Below are 12548 nucleotides of genomic sequence, written 5' to 3'. Positions count from 1 at the left end.
TAGAGACCTCTAGGGATCCCTGAGCAGCAAGAATATCCTGTTGGCATTAGGTTACTTTCCCTCTAATAGATCAGTTTCATTCAATTTTAGCAGTTTAAAACAATTTCAGTGCAGTTTTTTTTAAAAAGCGCCCTTCGGTAGCGGTGGGTTTCCAAGTGCCCGCTCCCGTACCAAAGCGGCCTTTTAAGCCGGTTCCCCGCTTGAGGCTCCTACCCCGCCCTTCGTGGTTGGCTGAGGCAGAGGGGTGTGTAGAGACCGCTCGGGAGCCCTGCGCCGCAGAAATATCCCGTTGGTATTAGGTTACTTTCCCTCTAATACATCAATTTCATACAATTTTAGCAGTTTAAAACAATTTCAGAGCAGTTTTTTTTAAAAAGCGCCCTTCGGGTAGCGGTGTGTTTCCAAGTGCCCGCTCCCGCGCCAAAGCAGCCTTTTAAGCCAGTTCCCCGCCTGGGTGGGGGTGTTAAGGTGAGGGGTATCTGAGGGCAGCCCTCAGAGGCCCTCTCTGGTCACTAGGCGCTAGTGGTGCCTTTTACAAGGGACTTACAGGTGGTCAGAGGTGTGCCAATTTTGGGTAAGAAAGGTACAGTTTTAGGAAAGAACACAGGTGCTGGGACCAGGTTAGCAGGATCCCAGCACACAGTCAAGTTGGCATCAGGTATCTGTCAAAAAGTTAGGGGGTATAATGCAAAAAGGGCACTTTCTTACACTGTGGTTTCTGGAATTCTTACTATACATCTGGAAGTGGGCCTTGAGGTCTTTGTTTTTGGCCTTAATTAACTCTAGCACTTTGTCCATTCTCAAGAGGTTTTCTTTGGATTCCATTTGTAGGTGGTCTGCATCCAATACCCGAATTTCCAGGTGGTTCATCCAGGCATCATGTTTGTCCACTCTTTGTTTAACCTGGTCAAGGCGATTTGTGAGCAAGTCTAGTTTGGAGTCTAGAGATTTTAAACTGGCTCCGACGTATATTAATAGCACTCGGAGATTCGAGTCCTGCATGCCGGTCTCCTCCAGTCAGGGCATGTCTGCGTCAGTGTCTAGGCCCTAGGGTATGTTCAATGTGGCGGGAAGCACTTGTTTTCGAACGATAGTTTTGTTAACTTAGCATCGTGTTTGCCCATTTTTGTATTTAATAACCAAGGAGGCAATGCCAATCTGGCACCAGAATGAAGATGCTCAATCCCTTCTTCGCGGGGTGACCACGGGAGAGAAGGGGTGATCTGCACAGTGTGTCTTCCGGCCCCGGCACACCTCCCTGTGTCGGCTGCTCAGGAGGGGCAGGCAGGCCTTAGCTCCAGCTCAACTCCATCGCTATCAAAACAGAGGAGTCAAATTAGTGCTTGGCTTAATCAGAAGTGTGCAGACAAGTGCTGGCAATGGTGTTTTGGAAGTGCAGGTCAAGTAGGGCCAGACCCTGAGGATACCCAAGTTCTGTGGGGGCTGGAGCTCCACCCAGCAGAGTGCCCTCCGGGCTGGTTGTGGAGAAGTAGCATCTAGTGTGTGTGGGGTAGCCCAATCGGAGAGCCTCAGGTGCTCCTGGTAACTTTAAAGGTTAGGCTCAATCCAGCTTCCAGGCAGCAGGTATCGTCAGTGCCCAAGAGGACAACTAAGCGTGGACAGCCCTCTGCACCAGTCAGGCCTTGGTACCCAGGCGCCGGTGCTGTGCTCTAGTGCCGCCAGCCCGGCCCTCAGGTAGACCAGGCCGAATGAGGGGCTTTATTGGGCCTCATGCAAACTGGGACATCCCAGCCGGGACAGGCATCTCCGTTCCGGCACGCTCTATGCGGCCAGTACGCGTTTCAGAAGGAGTCCGCTGTTCCCAAGCAGAGTGCCCGTCGGAAGGGGACAAAGCACCGTCGGCTGTCAAGCGACAGGGAGCGCATGGAGGTGGGCAAGACCGCACCGGCTCAGTCTCCTTTGTGCCGGCCTTCGGCAACGCCCGGTGGTCACACCCGTTCTCAACCTGTGTCCCGGCTCCGGATCCAATTTAGGGGGTTCAGCAGCGCCTCCGGTCAGGTCAGCCCACTCCGGGTGACACATCTGCTGGGGCGTGCTTATGCCGCGGCGCGCCTGGACCACGACCTGGCAGTCGCAGCCTCCCTTCCCACCGCGTGGAAAGTAGGCCGTAGGCGCAGAACTCAGCTCTGCTGTCTCTTCAGCAACAGGGCGGGCAGCCGGTTCCCGAATTGCACAGAGAGGTGTCAGCAAGTCTTTGTGTTGCGCCAGTGTGGATTAGAGGGTTGCTGCCCTTGTGGCGGATGGATTAAGCAGGATTCATGTCTCGGTCAGCAGAGCCCTCTCACAGAGCTGCCATCTTGCTGCTCTGCTTGAGACCTTGCCCACCAACAGGATGAGGGTTCATTCATATTATAAGGGGATCAAATAGCACTTGCTAATGAAAGATTGTCTAGGTGAGGCACCACCAACAGCTTATTGGCTCTTGGTGCCTTCAGACAAGACTGAAAAACAAAAAAGTGGATAAAAACAGGAATTTGTGCTCGCCATCAGAGATTCAGTCGACATATTTCATCCTAACTAGTTGCCATATAGGTCAAGAAGCTTTCATTAGGACTTTGTGACTCATTTAGTAGTAGCAGCTCAATTGAGTCAGAAATACATACACACAAAAACTAAAACATGCAAAAAGGTCTCACTAGTACTAAGGTCTCAGGGTATTTCCCAAAGATTATGAATGATAGAACCATTAGGGGTAGAGAGAGGACATCCATCTGTAGTCAAACATTCTTGAATGTTATGCCGTCGCTGCTGAATAGGAGTGTTATGCCCTTTGTCTGCCCGTTCTCAAGAGTAATGATTTACAATTTCAAACCTGCCAGTAGCTTCTGGGGATCTTGACAGAGAAATATTATATATTTCATTCACTTTCCTAACCATTCATCTCAGTATTTCTTGGATTTTTAACAATTCCAGAAACGTGCATTTGTGTCCCTTCACCCACACACCCTCTCCAGCATCCTGTAGAGTTCTCCATACCACTTACAAAGTATATATTTCCCAGCTAATCTCCTTGCAATGTTGTATGTGGCCCTGCACATGTCCTACAAAACATGTTCAGCAGTCATTTCTCAAACCCTTTCACAGCCTAAATGTCGAAGTTTCTGTAAGTTGGCAGGTGTGTTTAGGGAAAACCTCACCAAATGGCTGTGCAGGGTTGAAGAAAAACATACGAGAGAGTGAATCTGGGTGAGACGGTGGAGGATTCTGAGAATGGAGTTGGACTACCCATCATGTTGCAATGTAGTGTAAAGATGCGTCTTCAGCTATTTACGAAATTGAAGAAGGGCAGTGGCAATACTGACAAATACTTTGATCCACAGCCTTTCCTTCACGTTTCTTAACCTCTACTAATCTGTATATGTCTAAGATCAGCAAATTAGTGAGAGACCTTCAGTGGATTCATTTTTCAAGCAATCAGGCAATGGGTTGTCATTTTTAGGTCTCGCCTGAGCCAGCACATGTGCTACACGGCAAGACTTTTAGTACGTGGGCTTCAGAAAATGCTACCACTGTGGCCTAGAGCTTGCGGTTACGCGTGTGGCGCGCGCTTACGAGCAGACGCGCCATCTGGCTTTCCTCTCTCACCATGGGTCATCAGCTTTCAAGATACGAGAGCTTTCTTTCACATTGCTGAAGTCGATAGCTTCCTGGTCATTTGTGTTACTAAGCAATCCTGGGCAGCGCCAACTGTTAAATTAAATGAATAAGGTTATTCGTGTTTACAAGCATCTCCTGAGAAACGCGGCGAAACTTTCAAATGACTCCATGGATTGAAAGTTGCGCAGCGTTTCTCAGGAGATGCTTGTAATCCGCTTTCAAGATAGGAGAGCTTTCTTTCACAATCCTGAAGTCGATAGCTTCATTTTCATTTGCCTATATATCCCTACCTCTCTTTTACCCCTCTACCTCTACTCTACCCCTCTTCTACCCCTGCACCCTTCTTCTACCCCTGCACCCTTCTACTACCCTTTTCTACCCCTGTACCCTTTTCTACACCTGTACCCTTCTACTACCCCTCAAGATCTCTACTACCGCTCTACAGCCCCTCCACCGCCCCTCAACGCCTCCACCACCCCTCAATCCCTCTTCTACCCCTCTACTTCCCCCTCAATCCCTCTTCTACCCCTCTTCTTCCCCCTCAATCCTCTTCTACCCCTCAACCCCTCTTCTACCCCTCAACCCCTCTTCTACCCCTCAACCCCTCTTCTACCCCTCAACCCCTCTTCTACCCCTCAACCCCTCTACCATCGCTCTACTACCCCTCTAATACCCCTCGACCCCTCTACTCTTCTACTACCCCAACTATCCCTCTTCTACCCTACCACCCCTCTTCTACCCTTCTACCCCTCTTCTACCCTTTTTCTACCCCTCTACTACTCTTCTACCCCTCTACTACTCTTCTACCCCTCTACTACTCTACTACCCCTCTACTACTCTTCTACCCCTCAACCCCTCTACTACCCCTCAACTACCGCTCTACTGCCCCTCTACCTCTCTACTACCGCTCTACTGCCCTTCTACCCCTCAACTACCGCTCTACCCCTCTACTACCGCTCAACTGCCCTTCTACCCCTCTACTACGGCTCTACTGCCCCTCTACCGCTCTTCTACCCTTCTACCCCTATAATACCCCTGTACTACCCCTCTTCTACCCACTGTAACTAGCAAAGACACTGTCACAGCAGCACCACAACAGCATCACTCAGGGCCACAACAATATCACTCAGGGCCACAACAATATCACTCAGGGCCACAACAATATCACTCAGGGCCACAACAATATCACTCAGGGCCACAACAATATCACTCAGGGCCACAACAATATCACTCAGGGCCACAACAATATCACTCAGGGCCACAACAATATCACTCAGGGCCACAACAATATCACTCAGGGCCACAACAATATCACTCAGGGTCGCAACCATATCACTCAGGGTCGCAACCATATCACTCAGGGTCACAACCATATCACTCAGGGTCACAACCATATCACTCAGGGTCACAACCATATCACTCAGGGTCACAACCATATCACTCAGGGTCACAACCATATCACTCAGGGTCACAACCATATCACTCAGGGTCACAACCATATCACTCAGCACCACTCACCACCTCAGCACCACTAGCCACCACAGCATCCCTCTGTACCACTCACTACCACAGCATCCCTCAGCACCACCACAGGATCCCTCAGCACCACCACAGGATCCACCACCACCGCATCATTCAGCACCACCACACACAGCATCACTCAGCACCACCACACACACGATCACTCAGCACCACATTATCACTCAACACCACATCAGTATCTCTCAGCATCGTCTTTGCAATAGTACACCACCACATCATCATCACTCAGCAAGACCCAAGTATCATTCAGCATCACCTCAGCATCGTCTCAGCACCAGTCACCACCACCTCAACATCACTCAACACCACCTCAGCCTGCTCTCGGAACCTGCCATCTTTTGATTCTCCCCTAGCGTCTGGCCGCTGCTAGTATTATATTACAGGTACTAGTTCACAACCTTCAACCTCCAATTGTTTATGCCCCCTCAAAATAAACTTAAGCAACCATTGGAATAGGCAAAAACAAGTTGCCAGCATGGTAAGAACAAAAGAAAAATTAGGACATTTTTTATTGTACATACATTTTTTAATATGGTCGTTCTGTTGGACACAATGCCTTCTTGGTCATATATAAGGTAACAAAAATGTTTCTGGCACTTTTTAATTACAACTTTTCAGCCTGCTGCACAGCAGCCACACTTATCTACAGCACAGCTTACACACATTGGCTCTGCCTAAACACTTATAAGGCCCCAAAGGCGAGGCCATGCCAATGCTTGTTTGGTTTAGAGATGTGTCCCAATGCATAGCCTGGCGGTAGGAATAGCCCTTGCCCTCTGTTAGCCCAAATTCGTGTTTCAGTGATATGGTGACCCTAATGAGTATGGGCAGGCATTATTGGTTTTCTTAATACTAAGATAAAAGATTCAAAGAACAAACTTACCTGTCTTAAACCTCAATGCCTCACAATCACATTCTGCCCGTACTCTCGCTTCTAATTGTCCAGCTTCTGAACGAGGCAAAGAAAAAGTATGAATAAGAATAAGTAACGTCATACTACAATTCAAAAATCCCCACTCACTATCCTCCATTCAACAGACCCTTAAAAAATGTTGCTTTACCTTGATTGAGTTCTGAAACGGATCCATCTACTTCCTCCAATAGTTTATCTATATCTTTCATGGTTGACTGCAGATGTTTCCATTGACCCTAAGGTTAGAACCACAGAGATAAAAATCAAGCATTAAAAACAGCAAATTAAACATAGGCGTGTGCGACTGCAAGTATGCCAACAATGCGGCTGACAGAGGTAAATAGTGACAGAACCAGCAATCATATCAATAGCAGACAAACATTTTCCATTAGCAATATGTCCCACACTCCAAAATACAGACTTGTTTGGTGAAGCAAAAGCTGAATAAAAACATTTCAAAAGTGAAATATTGTTATAACTAACATGACATGGCTTAAATGAGAGCAGGCACAACAAATATCAGGCTAAAATCTCCATCTTTCCCAAGTTTGATACCTAAAACGTTATAAGTTTTTGCAGCAAATAGAAAAGCTGAAGGATAATTCTCTGTGCGGTATATCATCATCGAAACCATGAACCTACTTCAAAAAGAAAACAGTGGTTTGGTGCAACTTGAAATCCTTTTGTGGTCTAGTGCCGATCTGTAGAGCACAATTCTATGGTGACAGTTTGGTGGGATAAACCAATTCTGAAAGGACATTTTAATTTGATTGGCCGATATGCTCTTCTGGGTCTTGCCTCCAGACAGCTTTTGCTATCATTGATATCTCCTATGCTTAGAGCTGCTAAGTTTTTGGACTGCTTAGATGAGGCATGTCCCTGTTGTATGTGTGATATTCATTCCTTTACCAATACAATTTTAAGTGACACTTTAGCACAAATACTGCAGAGCAACCATGCACTCTTAGTGAGATACATTTAAAATCAAAATGATGCCCTTTGTGCAATGTAGTACTCTAAAAAGGAAAAGCCTTAGAACTGCTGGAATGCTGCTAACGTTTTTTATTCAAGGTGACTAAGGATTAGTTACTTACCTGTAATCCTAGTTCTCATCCAGGGGTATACTCATCAAAGTCATAATCTATGAATTATCCCCGCCCATGTGCGGGATCCCGGAGCATATAGAAAATACATATAAATATATATGTATATATATGTGAAACATATATTTGCAGCCTAAAAAACATTTTCCAACTGGCAAAATTGCCGCAAAATTACATAAATTAGCATACATACAGTAGTACTCTTCCAAACCCTAAAGAAGAAAGAGAGCAGAAAAACATTTGTACACAACAATGCTTTATTGCCATAGGAAAACCTGTAATTGCAGGCATTTGCCAGTAGGCTGCAGTAGAGTATAAAGCAAACAGAGAAAACTGACACCTTGCCTTTAAGGCATTAGAGTAGGGGCACCGTGCCTTTAAGACCTGAAGGCAACCCCCTGCTCCCATGGTGCACCACAGGTGACAGTTGGGTCAGTTCTTTTTGGAGGTGAATAACACCTGAGGAGATCCATAATAAACATCTCACAACTTTGTAACTCTGCTCGTCCGGGGAGGTGGGCGGGAGCTTATGACTTTGATGAGTATACCAATAAACAAAAGAAGAGAGGTTGAGGTCTCTTATAAGCCACTTAGATGGAGCCAAACGACTCGTGGAGTTCGCACCCTATTTGGGTTTGAAAAGAAAGCCCTCACACACCGACCTGGTCAGTGTCATGCTTCATCATCGGGCCCCACCGAAGAGACCTAATGCCTCTTCGGTGTGCTGCGACGCCAGGAGACTGCGGAGCTGGTTTGTGTGAAGGGTGTGTTGTGAGGCTAATTTAAACTTAAAAGTGTCTAAAGGGTATCTAAAAAAAGTTTATTAGTGATCCCTAGGACACAAGTAAAAAGGTTCTATGTGTCTGAATTATAATGCCAAAGGTAATGGATGGTTTAATTCAGATTTAACTTAGTCAACATGTTTCAGCCTTAGGGGTGGTTTTAATTTACCTAGGCATTCGTCAGGACAATGATAAACCCCGGCGGTATGGACTCTCTAATCGTCCACCCTAACCTGGGGGCGTGAAAGTGAAAAATTAATAAAAAGGTGATAAAGTGCATAAAAAATGGAAGAGCGAAATGCTCATTCCGAAAAATCACTCCTAGTTATGGAGTGTATCGGCACCTGTGGAACAAGAATACAAACAGACACATAATACAAACAAACAATTAGTTGTAGAGCTGTGCCATAACGTTTTTCTGTTCATGGTGCTCCAAATAAGTGGCAGCAAATGTGTTCCCAAACTAGCTACTAGAATTAAACACCATCCGCAAACCCTCTGGGGATGATAACTCTAGTTCTGGGAAGTGTAGTGACAAAGGTGATTTAAAAAGGCCATGAATGGCTTAATAGGGGTTAAAATCACACAGTGTAAGTGTTTCAGGGGATCAATGGACAAAGAGTCAGTGACCCCCAACAATAAGTTTCATATAAAATTACAAATCTCACTTTAAAGTTTGGTGCTATCTGCACCATGGGGCTCACGAGGGGGGTTGGAGTGTCCCTGGCACATCCTAAGGATAAAGAAAATAGGCTAGAAATATTCGGAATCGCATTCGACTTAGCTTAATTGCGTGGTTTCTGTCCGATCGCCATTGCAGTATTACTCACGCCCTCAGCACTCGCAGCCCACTCGTACACCTAGTACTTCCTCAACCGGATCCTGACGATGGAGAGCGGGGCCGGTGGGTCCGTTTTAAAAGCCTGTGTAACATTGTTGGCGCTCTTCCGGGTGGGCGTGGCTGCACCCGAGCGAGGCCAGGGTGTTGATGAGTATACCCCTGGATGAGAACTAGGATTACAGGTAAGTAACTAATCCTTCTCATCCAGGGGATACTCATCAATAGTCATAATCTATGAATAGATTAGCAAGCTCATACCCAAAGTCTCGCGGACGAGCAAGAAGTATAAAAACTTCACAGAACGATTAAGACATATATTGCAAATACATCTTATGCAAATAAGTTCCTTAAAGAGGCCTGCCCTACTCTGGCATTGGCCTGTGTATCTGAGTCCAGGCAATAATGGCAGGTAAAGGTATGAACAGACCGCCAAGTTACCGCTTTACAAATTTCAGAAATAGGAACATTACGAAGGAGAGCTGTAGTGGAAGCTTTCCCTCTAGTAGAATGTGCATATGGTTTACCCTGCAAAGTCTTGTTAGCTAGCTGATAAGCAAAAGCTATACAGGAGACAATCCAGCGAGAAATGGACCTTTTGGAAGCTGACAGGCCAGTATTAGTATTGCCATAGTTAACAAAAAGCCGATCAGACTTTCTCAGAGGCAGGGTTTTTGACAAGTAGAACTTCAAGACCCTCCGGAGATCAAGGGAGTGTAATGATCTCTTCGGGGGAGTGGAAGGATTTGGGAAAAATGTAGGTAAGGTAATAGACTGGTTGATATGAAAGTCTGAAACCACCTTAGGCAGGAAACTTGGGTGCGTTCTTAAAACCACCCTATTAGCATGAAAAACCGTGTAAGGTTCCTTGCAACACAAGGCCTGGATTTCACTGACCCTACGGGCAGATGTAATCGCCACTAAAAAGGCAGCTTTCCAGGTCAAGTGCTGCAAAGAGGCCTTATGAATAGGCTCGAAAGGAGCACTCAGCTTAGTCAGTACAACATTAAGTTCCCAGGGAGGGGAGGGGGACCTCACCGGTGGGAAAACCTTTTTCAGACCTTCTAGGAAATCTTTAACTACAGGCATAAGGAAGAAAGATGTCTGATTAGGAGACTTCCTATATGCTGTGATGGCAGCTAAATGAACCCTGATGGAGGGATATTTCAAGCCTGATCTTGCTAAATTCAATAGGTATGGAAGAATCACCTGCTCTTGGCCATGTACCGGGTCAAAAGAATGCTCACGACACCATATGAAAAACCTCTTCCACTTGAAAGCGTAAGACTTCCTAGTGGAGGGTCGCTTCCATTCTTTAAGAATAGTCATGCAGTCTGCTGGGAGGTCTAGATGTCCATACTGGATGACCTCAGGAGCCATGCCGTCAAGCGAAGGGAAGGAAGGTTGGGGTGCAACACCTTCCCCTGGTCTTTGGTCAGCAAGTCTGGACGGCATGGTAGGCGCCGGTGAGGAACCTCCGACATCTGAAGAAGATCGGGGTACCACCACTGGCGTGGCCACTCTGGTGCTATCAGGATCATTCTGGTGTTAGTCCTGTAGAACTTCTGGATCACTGCCGGGATCAGAGGCAGGGGGGGAAAGGCGTAGAGTAACGTTTGAGACCAGCTGATCAAAAGGCCATTCCCCAGTGATCCCTGTGGGGGGAGCCTGGACGCGAAGACAGGGCATTTTGCGTTGTCCGCGTCTGCGAACAGGTCTACGTCTGGTACGCCCCAACACCGAAAAACCTCTTGAGCCACTTCCTCGTTGAGCACCCAATCGTGCGCTTCGACGAAGATTCTGCTGAGGCAGTCTGCTTGGACGTTTTGAATTCCTGGTAGATGATCTGCCACGATGGACAGGCCTCTTGCTAGGAGCCAGTGCCAGATGGCTTGTGCTTCCAGAGACAAGACTCTTGACCTTGTGCCTCCCTGCTTGTTCAGATAGAACATAGTTGTTGTGTTGTCCGTCTGAATCTGGAGGTGGTTGGTGCGCAGGGCAGGATAAAGAGACTTGAGAGCAAGATGGACTGCTCGAAGCTCCAGGAAGTTTATATGGTAGCCTTTCTCTACCTCGGACCAAAGGCCTTGAACTTGGAGTTGGTCCATGTGAGCACCCCAGCCTTGGAGGGAGGCATCCGTGACAATTGACTGAGAAGGAGGAGGACGATGAAATGGAACTCCTCGTAGAAGATTGGATCGTTTCAACCACCATCTGATCGAGTCCCTGGCTCCTTGAGGAAGCAGGACTCTGTCTTCCCACTGATCCGATCTTTGAGACCACTGATCTTCGAGGGCTTGTTGTAGAGGTCTCATGTGAAGGCGAGCATTGGGCACAATGTAAATGCATGATGCCATCGATCCCAGCAGAGAGGACACTTGTCTGGCTGTGGGGGCCTGATTGTCCAGAAGAAGGCGAGCCTTCAGGAGCATAGATGACAACCTCTCTTCCGAAGGACACACGCTTGCTTGAAGTGAGTCCAGAGAAGCACCCAGGTAGTGGATCCGCTGGGAAGGGTTGAGAACTGATTTCTTCAGATTGACGTGAAGACCCAACGACTTCATCAGTTTGACGCAGAACGATAGATGGTCCTGAAGCAGAGACGGAGTGGAGCTCTTCAACAACCAATCGTCTAGATATGGATAGACGAAGATCTTTCTTTTGCGGAGAAAAGCCGCCACCACCGCCATGCATTTTGAGAATGTCCGAGGTGCAGATTTCAGGCCAAACGGCAGTACTCGATATTGGTAGTGACGACGTCCGATCTGAAATCTTAGAAACTTCCGATGGTATGTGGAAGTAGGCGTCCTGCAAGTCGATGGCACACATCCAGTCCCCCTGGTGTAGATGTGGGAAGATCTGGTGCAGGGCAAGCATACATAACTTTTCTTTTCGTATGAACTTGTTTAACCTTCGAAGGTCTAGAATGGGTCTGTATTCTTTGACAGTTCCTCGTTTTTGAACCAGGAAATATCGGGAGTACACTCCCTGATTTCTGTGAATTGAGGGAACCTCCTCTATGGCCATTTTTTCTAGAAGGACGGAGACTTCGTCTTTTAGCAATTGAGTCTTGTAATGTGGAAGATGTTGCAATTGGGGAAACAACTGAGGAGGAGGGGATTTGAACCTCAGCAAGTAACCATGCTGCACAATACTCAGCACCCATCTGTCTCTTGTAATGGATTCGCACTCTGTCAGATGATGAGAAACACTCCCTCCCACCGGAGTGGTGAACAGACGTGAAGGAAGCAATGGCTCAGGGCTTAGGAGGTTGCTTTGAGTTGAACTGCTGTCTGGTATTGCCACCTCTTCCTCTGCCAGGACGACGCTGATGGAACTGCGTCTTCTGTTGCGACTGGGTTTGCCACTGAGGGGTTTGAACCCTCTGTTGGAAGGCCTTCCTGTCACCTTGGCGAAAGCGTTTCTTGAACTCCTTGCACTTTTCTAATCCCACAGCTTTGACGGGGTCCATTTCAGCTTTCATTTTGGACATTTCGTCGTCCGTGTGTGGACCAAACAGAGATTTCCCATTGAAGGGCAAATTCAAAATCTTCTTCTGGGCATCTGGTTGATCGACGGGAACAAATGCCACTTGAGTAGCCATGAGCTGCAAGGTCAGAGGCATCAACTGCGGCGCTAATAACTTGATTGGCTACCAGGCCTCCCTCCTGCAAAGTCTCCAGAAAATCTTGGCGATCTTCCTTGGGGAGTTTGTCTGTAAAGCGAGTCAGGGAGTCCCAAAGAGACCTGTC

The 12548-nt window shown here is 47.2% G+C and overlaps 1 protein-coding gene across 1 annotated transcript in view; it reads right to left on the bottom strand.

Moving 5' to 3' along the window:
* KNL1 (kinetochore scaffold 1) overlaps window positions 1-12548 on the bottom strand; it is a 617593-nt gene that overhangs the window by 202072 nt on the left and 402973 nt on the right. Inside the window, exons 17-18 of the mRNA XM_086937420.1 lie at window positions 6222-6309; window positions 6044-6109 (exon numbers count right to left, since the gene is read on the bottom strand). Of these exons, the coding sequence (XP_086793546.1) occupies window positions 6044-6109; window positions 6222-6309 (154 nt within the window). The remainder of the gene's footprint in view (window positions 1-6043; window positions 6110-6221; window positions 6310-12548) is intronic.

Source organism: Lissotriton vulgaris, chromosome 9, assembly GCF_964263255.1.
Source record: "Lissotriton vulgaris chromosome 9, aLisVul1.2, whole genome shotgun sequence".
In the NCBI taxonomy this organism is placed as follows: domain Eukaryota; kingdom Metazoa; phylum Chordata; class Amphibia; order Caudata; family Salamandridae; genus Lissotriton; species Lissotriton vulgaris.
Note: the sequence above shows the minus strand (reverse complement) of the source record. Positions and strands in the feature narration are given on the sequence as shown.